At 38.6% G+C, this 20,473-nt stretch overlaps 2 protein-coding genes across 8 annotated transcripts in view; one reads left to right on the forward strand and one right to left on the reverse strand.

Annotated features, from left to right (window-relative positions):
- LOC135198569 (polyhomeotic-proximal chromatin protein-like) overlaps positions 1-20,473 on the forward strand; it is a 97,144-nt gene that overhangs the window by 15,710 nt on the left and 60,961 nt on the right. For 6 of the 7 annotated variants that reach the window (XM_064226280.1, XM_064226282.1, XM_064226279.1 and 3 more), the window contains exon 2: positions 3,447-3,502. The exons of the other annotated variant lie outside the window; for it this stretch is intronic. The gene's annotated coding sequence lies outside the window, so the exon portion shown is untranslated. The remainder of the gene's footprint in view (positions 1-3,446; positions 3,503-20,473) is intronic. 7 annotated transcript variants of the gene reach the window in all.
- Positions 13,025-15,015, reverse strand: LOC135198365 (uncharacterized). The gene is made up of 2 exons (XM_064225920.1): positions 14,151-15,015; positions 13,025-13,749 (listed from the first exon to the last, which is right to left on the reverse strand). Exons 1-2 carry the CDS (start codon positions 14,586-14,588, stop codon positions 13,360-13,362), a joined length of 828 nt encoding a protein of 275 aa, XP_064081990.1. The 5' UTR covers positions 14,589-15,015; the 3' UTR covers positions 13,025-13,359.

Raw genomic sequence — 20,473 nt, forward strand, 5'->3', positions numbered from 1 at the left:
AGAAATTGTAAAGTTAACATCTCGCTCAGAACATTATGCAGTTCAGCTCACAAAATGAGAGTTCGGAGTTTGATTCTAGAACCATATTGGTAGTCGAATGATGCAGTTTGCAGCTGTAGAAAAAGAAAAAACAACGAAAACAAGTACCTCGACGAGGTAATCTTAACCCATCGGGATCAAGCCATTCACAAGATTTTATCGCTTATGAAGAAAGATTGACAGAAAGCGCGCTAATTGAGGAACGGAAGGGAAACAGGAGATAGCGAAAAGCGCCTCAGCGGCATGGTTGGTATGGTATTAGTGTCTCACCTCGGTGGTCGCGGGTTCGATTCTCGGCCATTCCATTGAGGAGTGAGAGATGTGTATTTCTGGTGATAGAAGTTCACTCTCGACGTGGTTCGGAAGTCACGTCAAGCCGTTGGTCCCGTTGCTGAATAACCACTGGTTCCATGCAATGTAAAAACACCATACAAACAAACAAACAAGGAGACAGCGAAAGCCAGTTATGCAGATCGCCACCCGTCCTTCTCTCTTCTGCATCTGTCTGTCTGTGTGTCTCAGCAGCCTTGACTTTGGTGCACGAGATCTTATAGGCGGGCACCCGCGTACCCAGAATAACCTTTCAAGGGTACTGACTGTGCTTACTTGCGTATGGATCGTAGGTGAATCACACCCGGGTGACATGGCGTTGGTGAAAGTGGTAAAGGCAGTAGCAGAACAGAAAAGCGTTAAGCTCGGCGACAGATAGATATATGAAAGTGTAATACTATGCTTTCGTGTCTTATTTGTAAATTTCCGATTTCAAAGTGACTGTTGGTCATGATTTTAAAGAATGAATTCTTGGCTTGCGGCCGAGAACGAGAGAATTATGGGGGAGTATTCGCACAGTGATCGTTGTAGGCTAAGCTGTATTTTCGCTGATTTTCAAACGTTCATGATTAGGGTAGATAAAAAAAAAAAAAAAAAAAAAAAAAAAAAAAAAAAAAACTACGGGAAGACGAGAGTTCAGGAGGAACATCGAAAAAGCTGAACCTCACTACGTTCAGAACGAATTGGGGTTGGGCGAGCCAAGGCGACTCATGAGAATGGGTACAAAGCTGACAGGAGTTGTGGTGGTGGTGGTAGGTGATGGGCGGGGGGGGGATTGGAGAGTGATGGGCGGGGATGGTGGAGGGGGATAATATGGGTAGGAGCCACCAGACCAAGAGGATTGCCTGAGAAACTGTTCTTTGTCGCAGGTTCTTTGCCCTGACAGCTCCAGAGCTGCGTCGCTCTCTTTTTCCTTCATTCTTAGTAGTGGCTTTTCTCCCAGATTGTATGTAGTACATTAATTTATATCCAGTAAAGCTTTGTAATTAGTCGTAAACGCGGGGGAAGCTGACACGGGAATCTGATGTTCTTTGAAAATCCATCGCCCGATTTCTTAATGAATACTACTATTCTAAAACTTCTTTCAGTTTTCTTCTGAAGATTGAAAAAGAAACCCACAAATTCAATTTTTGTAACTTTGTTTACTTCTAGTATTTACATTTAGTTTTACTCCACACTCTAGCCCACAAATTCAATTTTGTACTTGTTTACTTCTAAGTATTTACATTTGTTAAGTTTTACTCCACACTCTAGAGTGTGGAGGTAAAACTAAATGTAAAATACTTAGAAGTAAACAAGTTACAAATTGAATTTGTGGGTTTCTTTTTCAATACTACTATTGTTTGGAATCATGCCCCCTGGGCAAAGTAGTTTTTCAATTTTTGTAAAGAAGTCATCTGTGTGTGTCTTTGTGAATAATTATTGCTTTGTATATTTTAAGTTTCTCACGTTTCTTATAGTTTATTATTGTTAAACGCGTTTTATTTCAAGTTATTATTTATTGTTTATATATTTAAGTATAAATTATTCTTACTTCGTATTTTATGTACTATTTGAGTTATTTTTTTACAATGTTTCATTTTATTGAAGTATGTGGCTGTAGAGTACAATATTATTATTATTATTATTATTATTAGGAATCGTGTTTTACTTTCATTATCAATTGATAATGAGAGATGGTCGTGCTCTCGAACCCTACCAGTATAATGGTTCATTTTCTAAACAGCAGCGGTTAGTGTTATTTCAGAGATGATGATATGAAAAATTTTTGAAAGTACTAATAATGTCTAAATTCATCAGAATAGGTTATTTAGATGACAAATGAGTAGTACCGTCAGTGCGGCTCACGGGATGCGCTGTAGGCATTACTAAAGGTTCTTTACAGCGTGCCTTTTACTATACCTCCATTCATATTATCTTTCTTCCATTTTGCTATCCATCCTCTCTTAACAATTTTTGAAAGTGCAACCTAGAGATTTTCCTCCTGTTTCACCTTTCAAACCTACCTACTCTCAATTTCCTTTCCAGCGCTGAATGACCCCATAGGTCCAAGTGCTTGGTCTTTGGCCTAAACTGTGTATTCCAATGTTGCTATAAATGATTGCTTACCTTACAAGAGTACCTCTTGTTAAAATTGCCTATTGGCATACTGCAAAAGAAAAAAAATGCAATATACTGCTTCGTTCCTTTTGAGTTCAGAATACTATCATATCCTGTTTTGGGCGTTAATTTCTTATTGAGAGAAGTTTAATATTGTCTAATATCATTTTTGTTTTCGTTATTGCATTTTGTCTGAAATCACCGTTATTGCTAGTAAACTTCGTTAAAGGCTCACCATGTGCAGTGGCTCAAATTATGCCTCTCTCTCTCTCTCTCTCTCTCTCTCTCTCTCTCTCTCTCTCTCTCTCTCTCTCTCTCTCAGTATATTATTGGGAACATTCTTCAACTCAAGACTTCTTCCTTGGGAGTACTTGGCATTTAAGCAAGCCCTGTCATTAGCATTAACTGTTAGGGTAATTTGCTTTTTGTTAATGATTCAAGTTGTTATATGGACATTTTCTGGCCTCTTGACGCTTTAATGTTTATGCAAGATTCCTAGTCTGTAATTTGCACGCATGAGAATATCATAGAAAAAGATAATTTGTGGTTCACGATCCCAAATTAAAATGTATGTGAATTGTTAAGAGAATCAGAAGGGCTATATTTTATTGATAGTCTTGCCGATAAGATAAGAGTACTGATAGAAGGGCCATATCGTAGATTTAACCTTCCTCTTCTTCTTGTTCTTAAACTCATGAATGATTTTTTTTATTGATGGAAAGTTTTCTTGATTTTTGCCGCAATAAATAGACATAGGGTTGTATGGAAGGCTGGTTCGACACTTCGAATAAACAGCGTTAGTCTTTTGTATAGTATTTGATAAACTCGGGTGACAGATAATGGTTATGTGTGAAGAAACTGATTTAGAAAACATCAGATTACAAACAATTGTGAAAATGGAAATGATCTTGCATGCTCTGGGCATGTCGATTAACCATCATACAGGTTTAGTAAACTATTTTCTAATCTCTTTACAGTCTACTTGGAGGACCAGATATGCGAACCGCTGACACTGCACTTAGCTGCCAGAAAGGTAGCTAAATCTGTTTTGATAACTTTTTAGGCACTGATAGTATGGTATATTTTATTAAGGAATGCAGTGATGCAGGTATACGCAAATAGCTTTGTTAGTCTAGGAATTCCTCACGTAAAACTTCGATAACATGTACTGTCTTCATTTGTGAAAATGAAAAAAATTGCAATTTTTTACCCCGCAAATGTAGGCTTGTTTTTTTTTTTTTTTTTTTTTTTTTTTTTTTTTTTTTGGGGGGGGGGGTGTGCCCCTGGGGAGTTGAGTGTAGGCATGGTGAGTGTGTAGGGCTAATTAGCATTACATGCCAGTCTCCTATTAGTGAATAATCGTGGCCTGTGTGGCTAGATGAAGCAGCAGATGTCATAACCACTAGTTTATAAGATTATCCACCATTTGCCAAACATTTATTCTCCGTTTAGAGTCGTTGACATATTTTCAAACTGTTTGTGGTAAGTTAGTGTGTGTAAACTTTTAGAAAATTTTAATATATTCGATTCTTTGGTCTTCTTCTTTTAATACATGTAGTACCTATCTGACAAGAACGCAAAAGAGTGTGTGCATTTCCCGTGTAAATGGGCATTTCTTTGCAGCCGTTAGTAATTGTTCAAAGGAGAAAGAGGCCTCACATTGTTGAAAGAATATAAATCCTTTTATTGTCTAGAGCGATTTTCTGTTCGAATTCGTACACAGAATACAGGTTAGGAGGGTTTACTATCATACAAAGAAGTGTACTTCAATGCTAACGTCATTTAAGCATATGCCCTTCAATCAAAGAACTGATGTTGGTTGAGAAAAATGAAATCGTACCTCTGATGTCAAGTTCAAGCTTGATTTTGGATAAGTATGGCCGAAAAATTTTACGTTTGAATTCAAGTTGAAACCTTTGAAAGTTTTGTGAATTTTATTCCAGAGGTAGATAGTAAATATTTTTGTTAATTTTATTCTAGAGGAATTTGGTAAATATTTTTGTGAATTTTATTCCTGAGGAATTTGGTAAATATTTTTGTTAATTTTATTCTAGAGGAAGATAGTAAATATTTTTGTTAATTTTATTCTAGAGGAATTTGGTAAATATTTTTGTGAATTTTATTCCAGAGGAAGATAGTAAATATTTTTGTGAATTTTATTCCCGAGGAAGATAGTAAATATTTTTGTGAATTTTATTCCAGAGGAATTTGGTAAATATTTTTGTGAATTTTATTCCAGAGGAAGATAGTAAATATTTTTGTGAATTTTATTCTAGAGGCAACAGTAAATATTTTTGTAAATTTTATTCCAGAGGAATTTGGTAAATATTTTTGTGAATTTTATTTCAGAGGAAGGTAGTAAATATTTTTGTGAAATGTATTCCAGAAGATAGTAATAAATATTTGTGTAAATTTTATTCCAGAAGAAGATAGTCAATATTTTAGTGAGTTTTATTCCAGAGGAAGATAGTACTTATATATTTGTGAATTTTATTCCAGAGGAAGGTAGGAAATATTTTTGTGAATTTTATTCCAGACGAAGATAGTAAATAATTTTTGTTTTGAATGTTTACCAGGGAAGATCAACGAATATTTGTGTGAAATTATCCAGAAGAAGATTTAGTAAATAGTTTAAATTGATTTATTCCTGAGCAAGATAGTAAATATTAATGTAAATTTTAGTCCTGAGGAAGATAGGAAATATTTTTGTGAATATTATTCCAGAGGAAGATAGGAAATATTTTTGTGAAATTTATTCCAGAGGAAGATAGGAAATATTTGTGTGAATTTTATTCCAGAGGAAGATAGGAAATATTTTTGTGAATTTTATTCCAGAGGAAGATAGATATTTTTGTGAATTATATTCCAGAAAAGATAGTAAATATTTTTTTGAATGTTATTCCAGAGAAAGATAGTAAATATTTTTGTGAATGTTACTCCAGAAAAAGATAGAATATTTTTGTGAATTTTATTCCAGAGGAAGATAGTAAATATTTTTGTGAATGTTATTCCAGAGCAAGATAGTAAATATGTTTCTGAATTTTATTCCAGAGGAAGATAGGAAATATTTTTGTGAAATTTTATTCCAGAGGAAGATAGGAAATATTTTTTTGAATGTTATTCCAGAGGAAGATAGTAGATATTTTTGTGAATGTTATTCCAGAAAAGATAGAAAATATTTTTTTTAATGTTATTCCAGCGGAAGATAGTAAATATTTTGTTGAATGTCATTCTAGAGGAAGATAGTAAATATTTGTGTGAATGTTATTCTAGAGGAAGATAGTACACCTTCGACTTTTTACGGCCAAGAGTAATACAGACTCGTTCCGTTTCTCCGGAAGGGGACTGGCCCTGCGCACAAGTTGTAAAGTTGGATTGATAATAGAGTTAACTGGGGCCCCACTTAAGCCGTAACACATTTACCAGTCATAACATTAACACCTTTGGTGCCTATATTCCGAATTTCCCCGGGGATCTTTCCGGGGATTGGATCCTATAGAGCGGGGGAGGCAGAACATTTGAAAATTAATTTTCGAAATGAAGCTTTCAGGGAAATTCCGGGAGAAAAAGGGGTGTTTTGAATTCTCTCTCTCTCTCTCTCTCTCTCTCTCTCTCTCTCTCTCTCTCTCTCTCTCTCTCTCAAACAGCAGCAGTGTGCAAGAGTTCGAAAGAAAGCTGGACGAAATGATTAGAACAATGTGAATGAATTATTGTAAAACCTGCTTCTAGAGATGAGTGAGCACAAGATGTCTCCTCGGATGGACTAATGTGTCTTTGAGACATCCTAATCCTTGTAAATCTCTCCCGTCTATCTTACCCCCCCCCCCCCCCCTCTCCACGCCCCACACAGTAATGTCTGTAAAATCTTCAGAGAAGGAAATTTTGTTAGGATACATTCTCAAGTGGTTTCTGTTGTATTTTCCTGTTATTCTTATTGACAATTTCACGTTAGTATTTTATTTGATAATATAAGGTTATCACTGCCGTAGTTTGCTGTACATTTGACATTGCCAAATGTCGTTTGTGTCCCTATATGTAATTTCATATATCATTTCATCATTTATTATTTATAATATTTCAGATAAAATTCTCACTTCATAGAATGGTGTGCATAAGATACTTTCCTTTCCTCGCGTCTAAAATCAGTTTACCTTATTGCCATTTGTAACTGAGTATGACCAATTTCTGAGAGAGGGGAGAGGAGAAGAGGAAGGAGGAGGGAGGAGGATGTCTGAGGAGAGAGACGAGAGAGAGAGAGAGAGAGAGAGAGAGAGAGAGAGAATGAGAGAAGTTAATGTTGATCAGATCGGAAAGTTAGGAATCGCAGCGAATGGAATAAGAGGGAGGAGGAAGTAGGAGAGATATTGGATTACGACTTTTGTCAATTTCGTTTGTTTGAGGTGACTGTGTGAATGAAGGGCCCCCGATTATAAAGGATTCCTTTTAAGCTTCGGCATTCAACCTTAATGAGGCTAAGACCATTTAATGAAAAGCCCTCATTCCAGCAGGTGACTACACAACTCACCATTTTTAAATCGTGGTGTTTATAAAAGCCCACCGGATGGCAACCTTGGCTGTGGGTGCTGTTCGCTGTGGCGGGGTTAAGCGGCATATGAATGGAGTACTCAGTGCTTGCTTGCTTGCTTTCAAGGCGAGGGCGGATCTGGACGATGATTAGCGCTTGTTTCCTTGTTTCTCTGTAGCACGTTTTGGGATGAGCTGGTCTTGCGCTTGGCCTCTCTCTTCTCTCTCTCTCGGCGGAGAGAGATAGATGCAGCCCCCATCCCCCCTTAAACCGCGATGGAACCAATTTAGTGGTAATATCTTTTTCTCGTCTTCGACAAGAGAAGTTCATTCTGTTGTTGTTGTGTTTTTTATTTATTTATTTTGTTTTATTATTTAAGGGAGCGAAAGGTAATGCAACATCAATTGGAATAACATATATTGCATTTCAAAAATATTCACTTCTTCAATTTCTTTGATTTGAACACAACAACTTTCAAGAATCAATCACACCGGGAAGCGATGCCTTGACAGTTCACTCGCGGACATTTAATAGTTAGAAATCTCTCTCTCTCTCTCTCTCTCTCTCTCTCTCTCTCTCTCTCTCTCTCTCTCTCTCTCGTGTTGTTTAGGAGCGTAATCTCTCACCCCCTCTCTTCACTCACCTCCTCCTCATCCTCTATCTCTCTCTCGTCTGTGTGTTTTGTGTGAGCGTCTGAGAGCGCACAGTCGGTTCAGGAAGACGACCGACCGACCGACATCCCGAGTGATCGGGCGACCGCGGTGTGCTAAGTGGTCGGCGGTCGGTGGCTGTGGAAGCGAGACGTAGTCGCAGCAGCAGGAGAGGGGTACATAGATCTCATCCTCACTTGCTTCGGCTTTGGTTGTTTTCCAGAGTTTAAAAACTTTTTTTTTATCTCTTTTTAGAGAAAATATACAATATTTTAACATTTTAACAGAATTACATTCAGAATTTTATCCGATGAGAGTATTATCATATTTCTTGTAACAATACATAGCCAGCTTAGATTTTACACATCTTTTTTCTTTTTAAAGTATATTACATACTTGAAGTTACTATGTATATAAATACATGTACCCATACCTATACACTGTATATACATACTCGTATTTCACCTACCTATATATCTTTATATACTAGAATTCCAAGTAACTACCTGTAAAACTTGGTGGTATGGGGGACCTATTTGCGTATTTTTTTTTTCTTTTTGGTCCTTATTAAAAACGCATTGATTGCGGAGAGTGGATGACTCAGTTTTCTATTGGTTACAAATGTTTTTCTCTGCTCTGCATTTTGGTTTCTTTGCAACTTTTTTTTAACATAATGTAATTTAGGAAATGTTACTGCGATAGAAAGTGAGTAACTCAAGGCTAGCGTACCTTTTTTTATATTACAATTTGATAATTTATTGTTAATAATTATTACGTTTCGGACGTTTAGCTTGGCTATAAGAACTCATTGTAGTGTAGTAAAAGTCGATAAATATCTGAAATTGTTTATTGTTTATATTTCTTCAGAGATCCTACGCGGATTATTTTTATATGAAAAATACACCGTCTGTCTTCTCTTAATAAAACAACATATTGCATATTGTAGAAATGTGTCATATTGTATTTTTTTAACTGGAAGTAATCAGCAAAGTAAATGTTATTTTAATATTATTATTATTATTATTATTATTATTATTATTATTATTATTATTATTATTATTATTATTATTCAAAAGATGAACCTTATTCATATGAAATGAACCCACATTGGCCATTGACTTGAAAAGCAAGCTTCCAAAGAATATGGTATTTGCCTGAAAGAAGTAACGGAAGATAATAGTGATTGCAGAAAGACGAGGGCAGTTATTGGAAAGAAATAATGAATAAATAAATAGATAAAAATGTAAGTATTTTGTTCAAATAGAGGGAGAATTGTTTTACGGTAATAAGAATGCAGTGCATGAACATCTGAGGTTCTAATCGCACAACATCCCTAGGAAGAAAGGTTCTCTGGAACTGAGAAGTTTGACAGCGAAGTACATTCACTGCATATTGGTGCCGCTGTTCAGAAAATCTGGTCGTTCTCAGCTGGAACAGATACCAGAATTTATCGCTTATTTGTTGCGAGAAAACCTCTTTTCCGTCCTTATTCATCCTTAGCCTCCAGATGCCCTTGGTAATGCTATTAGAGTTTTTCTCTCGTTACGGCAATTGTACTCCGATGACTTTGGCCTCCAGGCAACTGGGATCATATGTGACGTTTTGTGGTCTTGGACGCTATTTCTGCCGTGTGGTTTGGCAATGAGGTCAGTTTTCCTCATGAGATTTAATATTTGAAAGACTTGTTTTGTTTTCTTCATCGCCTTGTTAACAAGTTAATTTTTTTCTCCCAAGTTTGAAAGGGGTCAAAATAGAGAAGTTTCCCTTGTCAGCAGTTTGGACACTGTACTGAAAACGAGCCTTCACTTGACTGATATTCACATGACCGAGACTGAGCGTCGTTGATGGTGTCAAAACAGCGTCTGGGTCTAATTTGTTTTGTCGATGATGATATTTGATCTATATAAGAAAAGAGGCAAGTGTTCTCTCTCATCATTTAGATTTTAAATAGATCAGACGGGATACCCGCAGCCCCACAGCCTTGTTGCAATGATGGTTGAGAACGTCGTTTAACCAGTTCGTTGAGGCAGCATTCCCACTAGAACACTAGTTATAAGCATGGTGTGTGGGAAAAAAAAAAATTGAAGCTTGGCCGATTCATTGGGGCAGGATTCCCACCAAAACAACCTTGTTACCAGGTTCTAGCGCTTGGTGAAAGTTTGCCACTGCTAGGTAGGTAATGTTATGACACCTGTTCATGAAGCCTGTAGTCAGAAGCGCTCGTATTATATCGTTGTGATGAAATCGGATAACTTTTCCCTTTAACCCTTATCAAAGGCAGTTTTAATTGCAGTGGGTGCCACATTTTTCAAAGTTGTCTGGACTTTTTAATAAGTAACGCCAACCGGTTGGAAATTAATACAAGCCAGAGCAAACATTGCTCAGTTTCTTTGTTCGCAAGATCAGTGTTGGAGCGGACGCCTTCCTGACGAACACTTGCGTAGAGAGAAGCGTAGAATGCGTAATGGCTTGGGTGAGGTGCTTGCAAAATACGTTCTTCTCTAGAATAAAAGAATAAGCTTTTCTATTATTACTGTCTGTCGTGAATTAGCTTTTATTTATTCTGCGTTAGATAGCAGGTTTTTTAACGAGGTGAGTCTGGCATACCGTACGGGGACATTTTATTTCTGTAGCTGGAGTCTTTCTAGAGGCGGGTGTTTAGCCCTCCTGGGATTAGCCCTAACTCCTTACTTCTCTCTCTAGTACCTTTTCTCATTTCCACCAGGCCTCATTGAGAGAGAGAGAATGTTTACCCGTCTTGGGATTAGCTCCACACGTTATTTCTATATTATAGTTCCTTTTCTCGTTTTCGACAGCCCTCATTGTGTGTGTGAGAGAGAGAGAGAGAGAGAGAGAGAGAGAGAGAGAGAGAGAGAGAGAGAGAATGAATATGTTTATATCCCTCCTTGGATTAGTCCCTTATCTCATTTTCACAGACTCATAGAGAGAGAGAGAGAATATGTTTACCTGTCTTTGGATTAGCTCCACTCCTTATTGTCAGCCCTCATTGAGGGAGAGAATGTTTATCCCTCCCTGGATTAGTCCCTTATTTCATTTTTACAAAGACTCATAGAGAGAGAGAGAGAGAGAGAGAGAGAGAGAGAGAGAGAGAGAGAGAGAGAATTTGAAGGTGACTAAGAGGCTGGATGAGCATGGCTACAACATGCCAATTGCCAGCCAGCGCATGCCAAGAATACACCATGTCACATTTTTATGAACAAGGTCAGATGACGTGTGTGCCTGGTTTCGTACCTTGCGCAGACGCTCTTCGGTGCTGTCGCCCAGAAATACACCAACCTGCTTTTCCACAAGTGCTTTAAGTTTGTTTGGTTTTCTTGGTTTTGCGAAGCCTTATTCCTACGATCAGGCTGATTTACTTCGCTTGACAGTCATGGTGCCCAGTCATAGATTTTGTACATGCGAAATGAACATAAAGCAAGTATTATTATTATTATTATTCTGAAAGAGGATGAGAACTGAAATATGTATAGTTTAATTTCTTTTATAGTAATAAAATCCGAGTGACCTATTTTGTCCTTTCGCGGGTGACAGTAGGGGAAACAGGCAAACCTGTTTGTCTGTCCCGGATGGGGCCGGGTTAGGTAGGAGAACAGTAGGTTAGGTGAAACATCCACAATCCTGCAAACCTGTTTGTCCATCCTGGGGATGGAGTTAGTTGCGGATTGGGAGGGTTCCAGCTTGCCAACAAAACTCGTTAAGAATAAGTCACGAAATAACCAAAAGGGCTAATTTTGTATTTCAAAAGTCACTAAAAAAATTCCACATTGGGTGCTGATCCGTTCTCCCAGCTCTCTGTTTCTCTCCTTAATGTTCCTTGTATTTGCTAATTATAATATTTGTTTGTTAGTTATGATTATAATAAAGAAAAAATATAATTAGCATATAATTAGTCTCGGAAGAACACAGTAAAATTAAAGAAGTTGGGCAGTTTGCAGAGAAGAGAGAAAAGAGATCGATGACAAGTAAGAAGTACGAAGAAGTGCACCTGAGGCTGCAAAGTTATTTTCAGTTGTTTAGTGGTCTGCGTAAAGCATTCTGTTCGTGAGGATACGATGTGGCTAAATTTAATTTGCAATATAGTTACTGTGGCATACCCAATTTGAGTGCCTAAGCAGCGTGGTTGGTATGGTATTAGCATCCCACCTCGGTGGTCGCGGGTTCGATTCTCGGCCATTCCATTGAGGAGTGAGAGATCTGTATTTCTGGTGATAGAAGTTCACTCTCGACGTGGTTCGGAAGTCACGTAAAGCCGTTGGTCCCATTACTAAATAACCACTGGTTCCATGCAACGTAAAAGCACCCTACAAACAAACAATACCCAATTTGAAGAAATTATTACCAATTTTTTTAATAATCTGTGCGAATCACGTCAATCAAAAGCTGTACCCATTCTTCTCCCAGGGGCTATTAATTGGGGTATCTTCTGTGGTAGCTGCTTGCAATTAACATAGTATTCCTAGTCTTAAGTTAACAAAGTTATGGCAACAGTGAGTCCTGAAATCACTTGTCGCCTGGGGACTCTGACGGTGTGTTCACAAGATTAGTCTGTGCCCTTTGGGCAAACATTTGTTACCAGAATATGATGGAGAGCGGGACTAAGCGTCCGATGACGTCAGAAATGCATAAACTGCGGTCGTGGATCTAGCAGTAAACAGTGCTGCCATAGCCTATCTACCCGTTCACTAGGCACCAGTGGGCAGACTGGCTGGTGAAATCGAAATCCTGTGTCCGCTCCAGGTACTCGAATCAGTCGAAATATGGCCTCGGGCGTTATTTCATAATTGCTAAAGTAGATTCACATCAGCCGTGCATTTGATGTTTAGGCCCGTCCCTTACGACGCTCCTGATTAGCTGTTGATAAGCCAATGACGGGGCTGGAAACTCTGTCTCTTGAGAGTAAACGTCTTTCAGGAGAGGTGGAACATATATCCTGCCTTTGTGAACTCTCGAGAGAGGCTGAGAGTTTCCATCCCAGTCATTGGCTTATCAACAGCCAATCAGGATCGTCATGAGGGACTGGCGGCCGTCACTGGCTCAGACGTCAAATGCACAATTGATGTGAATCTACTATAATCGAGTACGCCAGTGCGGAATCAGAGAAATTTACTTCTGGTAATTAGAAATTCATTTCTTGTTATGTGGTTCGGATCCCACAAGAAACTGTAGGTCCTGCTGCTAGGTAATGAGTTTGTTCCTAGCCACGTAAAAAAATCTGATCCTTCGGGCCAGCCCTAGGAGAGCTTGTTAATCAGCTCAGTGGTCTGGTAAAACTGAGATATACTTAACTTTTGTAAGTGCTGTGGCATTTTTTTAAGTGTAAGTACGTATAGTGTACTGAGTTTTGAGGATATTGTTTGACATTCCAGATAGCTACGTTAGATATTAACGAATAATTTAATTTTCATAAGTATGAATATTATAATAAGTTTCTTTAAAGTAAACATATGCCATAGTCTTGATAACTAAGTGATTTGTAGAATGGTGTCACTCTCAGGTATAGTATATCTAACAGTTCTGTTCTGTTATACCAAACTTTATTTGAACTTTGCAAAACATAAACCTATATGTATTTTGACAGATCAATACACAATATGGAGGTATGCATATACACCTGTATCCTTTTGCTTTAATTATGACAAATGAGACTAATGTACGCTTAATAACCAAAACACTTGTTACTTATATTAGTTACAATTATTCAACAACCATACTGGAAGGGGAAAGCCTGCCCAGTTTCCCTAGAAACAGCACATCAGATATCAGTTTCTGGGCGCATATTTTGCTTCTGTTGCTCATCTGACGGAGATCGTTGGCAACTACGTTACCGAAATCACTTTCGTTATCGTCCTCTGGTCGAGACAGCGTCCGCAGTTGATGGAGGGCTTCTTGGAGGACCTCGTGACTTTCGGTAATGACGCAGGGCCTCTTTGCAGCTCTGATCGTCTCTTGCTTAATGTAAGGTCCGTTGGGCATTGCTGATGTTACACTAATCTGAGAATTACCGGGCACGGGGGAGTCGGGCGATGTTGTTGTGATGGCTGCAGGGCTGTCGTCGTGTTCTGTCAGTGCGAGATCGTTGTAAACCTGGAAAGTAAGAGATGGCATGGCTTCTGTAAATGATTAAGTATTTATGTCGTTATTACATAGTATCAGAAAAATGGGTGCATGGTTATGTTTCGTAATCAATTTTCTTCGTTTTAACCACGCACTTTCCACATGCGTTTAGATGTACGTAGAGAGGTTCCCTGCATCTTTATACTAGGATAAGAATATATGTATGTATGTGTATTATATATATATATATATATATATATATATATATATATATATATATATATATATGTGTGTGAGTGTGTGTGTGTGTGTATAATATGCATATAAATGTATACATATATGTATCTGTATGTATATATACACTGTATTCACTAACCAACAATTAGGGAGAGAAAGCGGGGAAGTGGGGGGAGATTGGATATGTGCAGTACCTCATAATCAGAATCTTCTAACGTATCGTCGGGAACGTGAGATTCCAAAGCAGTCGTTGATTGCCCTTTATTGTCACCATCCCTGAGGAAACCGAGTTCATCGAAAAACCATAATTTGGGGATGTGGGTGTCCTCATCCACGTCCCCTTCCACCGACGTCTTGGATTTCTTCAGCATCCGAAGCTCGCGCCTGTACTGATTGAGAATACATTCGATTTTATTCTTAACTTTGACTTTGTTCACGGAAAGCCCTCTCTTCTTCAGTTCCTCTGTGATCGACTCAATCGCAGCCACACGCTGACATCTGACCCTGAACTGCTCATCCTTCGCATTCCACAAACAAGGGCGCTGGCGGTACTGGTCGATCAATAGGAGAGTTGCTCTTCTGTCCCATTCAAAGTCTTTTTTCCATCGGAAAATCGTCGTGTTATTATCCATGCTGACTTGGAGGGCGAGAAGACCAAAACCAACGGTAACAGGCAGAGCGTGCGGTAGACGTGTTACTTGTGGAATCGTATGCCTGCCAGTGTCGTGGATCCACGCCCGTGCCGCCACACATTGCCCGCACTACGAACACTCGCACACTGCTGTCGCAGAGATTGGCTGTCCGCGGCCTTCTCGCTTCTGACGTCATCGACGCTCAGTCCCGCTTCCCATCGTGATCTGGTGGTGAATATGTTTGCCCGACGGGCACTGTCTGTTGGTGTGGACGCACAAACCATACCATAGTAACGTTTAGACGGTGCCACTTTTCCCAGATTTGATTCATAAATTCTTGACCTATGAGTTGGGATGCGGTGTAGATGTGGCACAACGTTGCCGCATCTTCTCTATATCAGATGAGGAAAGATAAGCCGTTTGTCGCCATTGTTCTGCGTCTCTAACCTTGAAGGTGTAAAAAGAGCGAGGGAACTTAGACTTGAACAGGAGCAAGGAATAATTTATAGTTGAAAACATTAAAAAATAAATGAAGAATTGAAATCTTTCATTAAACTATGTAGATCACGGTGTAGAATGATGATGGGTGAGTTTCTAATCATATGAAATGAATTATATAAATGCCCAATGTCAGGCCAGGACTCACTGATAAGGAATATACATTAAGATAAAAAAATGCTATTTACTCTTTAAGGAAAGGACGATTTTAGATTAAGTCGACCTTGTCTCAGAACGGTCTTTTGCTTCTGGTCAGCCCTTGGGTGGGATATGTTTAACCGGATAAAGAATACCAGATTCAGAGGCAGATAAACTGTTGCCTAATTAGTTTTCAGGAAGTTTGGCAACGTAGGTAATGACAGTCGTGTCCGTTAGTCATTTAGGGTTGGCTATAGTATATCGTTTTCGCTACTGTTATGGTGGTGTACTTTTTTTTTTCCTGTCATTGTCGAGCCCGCCTGAGGAAGAAACTTTCGTTGGTTTCCTGTTTTATTGTAAAACACTTTTTGAACGTCCGGTATGAGACCTTAAAGGTTTATTTATTTAATTGCTTGAATATTTATTTATTTATGTAGGCTTGCTTTGTTACTTTCGTATATTGTTAGTGTACATGGTAGCTTTACAGTTCAATTGTAGTTTATTTTAACATTCTCTCAGTTTGTTTCAACATTCTTCTCTCTCTCTCTCTCTCTCTCTCTCTCTCTCTCTCTCTCTCTCTCTCTCTCTCTCTCTCTCTCTCTCGTACTATTAAAAAAAGGAATTGCTTTTCTCACTCACAGGTTGGGTAACAACTGATTAGTTTCTTGTACACCTAAACAAAAGCTCCAGAAGATTTTTGTTATAAATCTTCTTGAGCATCATCAAACCTCAAGGCTGGTAATGACAGAGAATGGCTTTTATTCATCTTTCATTATAATATATATTGCCATCAAATACATGCATAAGGTACAGGGTGGGGGAAGATTCTTTGCAAGCTTGAATTTCAAGTCATTGCCCCCGTGGGCTTGTTCCATATGAATAAAGTTCAGTTTCTGAATAGTAATAATAATAATAATAATAATAATAATAGCTTCATTTGCTTGTAATTAGCTTAAAATAATTAGATTTGTTTCAGCAAAACGATTACGACCCTTAAGTTTTCATATTGCTCAGTTTTTGTTAAGGAGGAAGTCTTGTGTTTTGAAGTCACTTTTTGCTACAAATTACTTATTTTTAATTCTATAATATTACTTTTATTACATTTCAGAAACCATGATTTCCTAAAAAGATATATAAAATTTCCTTCTGTAGGGTAAAATTATTTTAGTTTAAGGAGGCCAGGCCCTGAGTTTCTACGTCGAATGTGCGCCCAATGATTATTGTTATAAGGCTGTCTCTCTTCATGAATATTATTATTCCATGATTATAATTGGTACATAACGAGATCCTCCTCCTCCTTTTCCTTTCAAGAAAACAAAAGGGGTTTTAATGGTGGGCATCCAGTTAGTTGAATTGTCCTCCTTAAGCCCCAGCAGTTAATAGTGCTTTATTATTATTATCTTGGGATTTTTCGTGTTCTAGGAATTGTCATTCAACTTCGAATAATAATAGAAAAGGAGAGAGAGAAATTTTCTAGAGTCAGCTTTTTGAGTTATAGTTTAGCTCTCTCTCTCTCTCTCTCTCTCTCTCTCCTCTCTCTCTCTTCTCTCTCTCTCTCTCTCGTTTTCTATGTGTTCGAAGATTTATGATAATTCCTCGAGAGAGAGATGTTCTTGAGTCTGACTTCTGAATGTACTTCAGCTCTCTCTCTCTCTCTCTCTCTCTCTCTCTCTCTCTCTCTCTCTCTCGTTCGTCGCTCAGCATGGAGGTTCATATTTCTGTTTTTGGCCAGGCGGAAAAACAAGTGCCAGCTTGTTGGGGGTTGAGGGTGGGGGGAATGGCTTCTAAGATCCGGTCCTTGTGGGGGGTAAAGGAAGTCAGTGCGAGATGTTGACTAGGGGAGGTGGAACAAGGCTCTTCCATGTGGTGCTGCTCCATATTAGTGCCATCCTCCCCCCTTCTCTCTCTCTCTCTCTCTCTCATTCATTATTCAGAGTTATGATAATTTCTATAGAGAGAATTTTCTTGAGTCTGACTTTTGAATGTGCATCAGCTCTCTCTCTCTCTCTCTCTCGTGCTGAATGACCATTATAGGTCCCAGTGCTTGGGCTTGTCCCTAAATTTCATAATCCATCCATCCATCTCTCTCTCTCTCTCTCTCTCTCATGGCACCCCTTATGGTTAGTAGGAGAACCTTGGGATGAGGGTTGTGTGATGAATATAACTTGGGGTGGGAAGGGATGATAATGGCCTGTTTCTTCAATTGACGACTTTGGATTATGGTTATGGAAGTACTGCTTTTATTTCCTCTGTTTTGATGACCCAAGCACTCTTCTCTTTTGACCCGTAGAGAAAAAGGTAATGTATGTGTTAAGCCCCTCCCACCTAAAATTGATAATAATTGTGATGTGGGTTTATTTTGATACCCTCTTCAGTAATCATGTTAGACTAATCGTGGACGTGGGTTTCCTTCTTAAAGTTCTCTTGTCTTCGTCCGAAGTCAAGTAGTGGCGCAGGAGATTTATTTTTAGTATTAAGGAATATTAATCTCCACAATTTCCAAGTTTGATGAATAATTAGGTAATAAAAGAGCATTGATATGAAATGAAAGTCTCCAGTGTCACTTTGCTCCTCGAGAAAATGTTCTACAGAAGTTGTCTCAGTTATGACGTTCATCGCATCCCGCTGAATATTAAATGAGTTGTGGTTATATGTCAAGGAAGTTAATATTTATTAGGCAAATCTCGGATGCAATTCAAGATTAAAACAAGTTTGCTCCAAATTCCTGTTAGCGGTAATGAGTTGCTACGCATCACAAAAACTTATACGAAAATCATCTTTATATATACGTAGTATGTGTGCTTGTTCGTATGTGTAAAAAAACAAATACTAATTTTCAGCAGAGAAACTAAGACTGGTGATTTAATTGAGTACATTGAACAAGGATTGACTTGACAAACTATTCAATCACTCATTGAAAACGCATGCTTCAAATATATTTAGTTTTGCAAAATATCTTTTTGCTTAGTGATGATTGTCCGATTTGCAAAATTAGAAACATGATAGATAGGGCACTGTACATACTGGCTTACCACAAACACTGTGTATGCAAGTAGAGTTTTGTTACGTGTGTAAACGCAGACCCTTGGTATACTTGGCCTTAATTCATATGAATAACCCACGACGACCCAACGTGTGATTTTCATGTCAAGAAACCCTCGTTTTCTTGTATTCTTAGGTATTTGAAGCGTTGTTAGGGTTGTATTTTCTCGTTGAGACTGACAGGACAAGCAACACAGTAATATGGTGGAAACCGAAGCCATTCGAAGCCATTCTTGGCCATAGAGGCAGACAACGGCCACCGAACCAGAGGTGTAGCTGGCATTGCAGGGGGCGGGGGTGGTTATGGTAGGTGGGGCCATGAGGGACTAAAGAAAATGACCCAAAACTAATGTACCAAATCTGTATTTATCCAAGTATAATGTTCTCGAATGTATATATGCATGTGAAAGAAGGAAAATATTAGTATTGGTAGTTAGTAAGCCTGTATTTGAAATTACGGCTCCATTTTCAATTGATACTACATGCAAATGTATCAAATACTGAAATATAAATTTTCTTACATCCTGATAATAGAACATTAGCCTAATTTCTATTATTAAGTTTTCATATTCAGCTGTGGTATAATATCCTTATCATTTGAATATATCAAAATAGTGCGTTTTTTAAGTTTTGTTAAAAGTCTCTTTTGACTGTCGTAGGACATGTTCTCTAGGGGGATAGTATCTGGTTTTGACCACCAAAGGATTAAAGTTTAGCTACAAAGGGAATGTCGCGGGGGGGGGGGGGGGAACATCTGATGAAGCTCTCCTCCTCCCCCTTCCCCCTAAGCGACGCCACTGCACCGAACTTGGCAATCTGAGGAATACTGAGTAGAGTGAGGAACTGGAGTTGTAAACATAAACAAAGTTAGTAAAAAATGCGCCGCAATCGAATCGAGTTTTCTGTACAGCGTATAATGCTGTATGAGACTCTAAGCCACGTCCCATGAAACTCTCAGCCACGTTCCATGAAACTCTCAGCCACAGGCCGCTGGTGGCGCCAGACGGTCATGGATAATTTTAACTGCTTAAGCTAGAGGGCTGCAATTTGGTGTGTTTGATGATTGGAGGGTGGGTGATCAACATACCAATTTGCAATCCTCTAGCCTTAGTAGTTTTTAAAGTTGAGGGTGGTGCTGACGGACAGACAAATAACCATCTCAATAGTTTTACAGAAAACTAAAAAGGGCAGAGATGACTTGCGGAAATAAAAGGAACTTGCGGCAGGGGCAGAACTGGAGGCGGCACCACTGATCAAAAGTTACTCTTCAGCGTTGAGGCCAACATAAAGCTTTAATAACTGACGTGAAAATAAGAACTACGGCGCCTTGTCAGGTAAACTCAATTTGTGGAGCAGATTGACCTGTTTGAACTGACAGGCATAAACAACTTTAGAGGCTTTTAGCTTCTGAGTTGCAGAAAAAAAGGAGAACGGAGTTGAGGCTGACAAGGAGAAAACGCAGAATAATAGTACTGTTAAAAGGATGAACATAAAAATATGGGAGATCATTTACGTTGAGAATGAAAGGAATGGGTAACAGGATTGCAACATGGTAAACACCATCATTATAATATTGGGTTGTTACTTTTTGACTTCCTCAGGTTAAGAAAAATGCGGATCACAGGAGGGGTGCCATCCGATTTCCCGAAACCGCCTGGTGCGAAGGAGGTACATTTTTCCAAAATCCTTACAAAAACCATACTTCCCTTGAGCAGACCCTACCGGTAGAAAGAAGGTACTGCAGGCGCATATGGTTGGAAAGCTTCATTCTCGTCCTTCGTTGGATATTCAGGATTTCAGTAAACAAGCTTAAATTTACCTGTCTTGAAGAATTTTTACAAGGCCGCGTAGGAGGACTGAGTTTCCAACGTTTGCTTATTCAGAATGAAAATGTTCTCGGTCATTCTATTTATACATCCCTCATAACTCCGAGTCTGGAACGCGTTGACGTTTAAGTCATTTGACGTCCGATAATCCGTCAATTAATTTGTTTTTGTAATTGCTGTCATTCAATTTGTCGTCTTTGCGTTAAGAGCCTCTATTGAAAAACGCGTTAATTACGACAAATTATTTACTGTATATCTGTGTTCTTCTGTTCGGTCGCCTTTAATGCGTATACCTATTAATCATTTAACTTTTATATTGATAATAGCAATCGCCTCCTCTGGACTCTAATGAACAGTAATTCCTCCGAGCTCTTTATATTG

This window comes from Macrobrachium nipponense, chromosome 22, assembly GCF_015104395.2.
Source record: "Macrobrachium nipponense isolate FS-2020 chromosome 22, ASM1510439v2, whole genome shotgun sequence".
NCBI lineage: Eukaryota > Metazoa > Arthropoda > Malacostraca > Decapoda > Palaemonidae > Macrobrachium > Macrobrachium nipponense.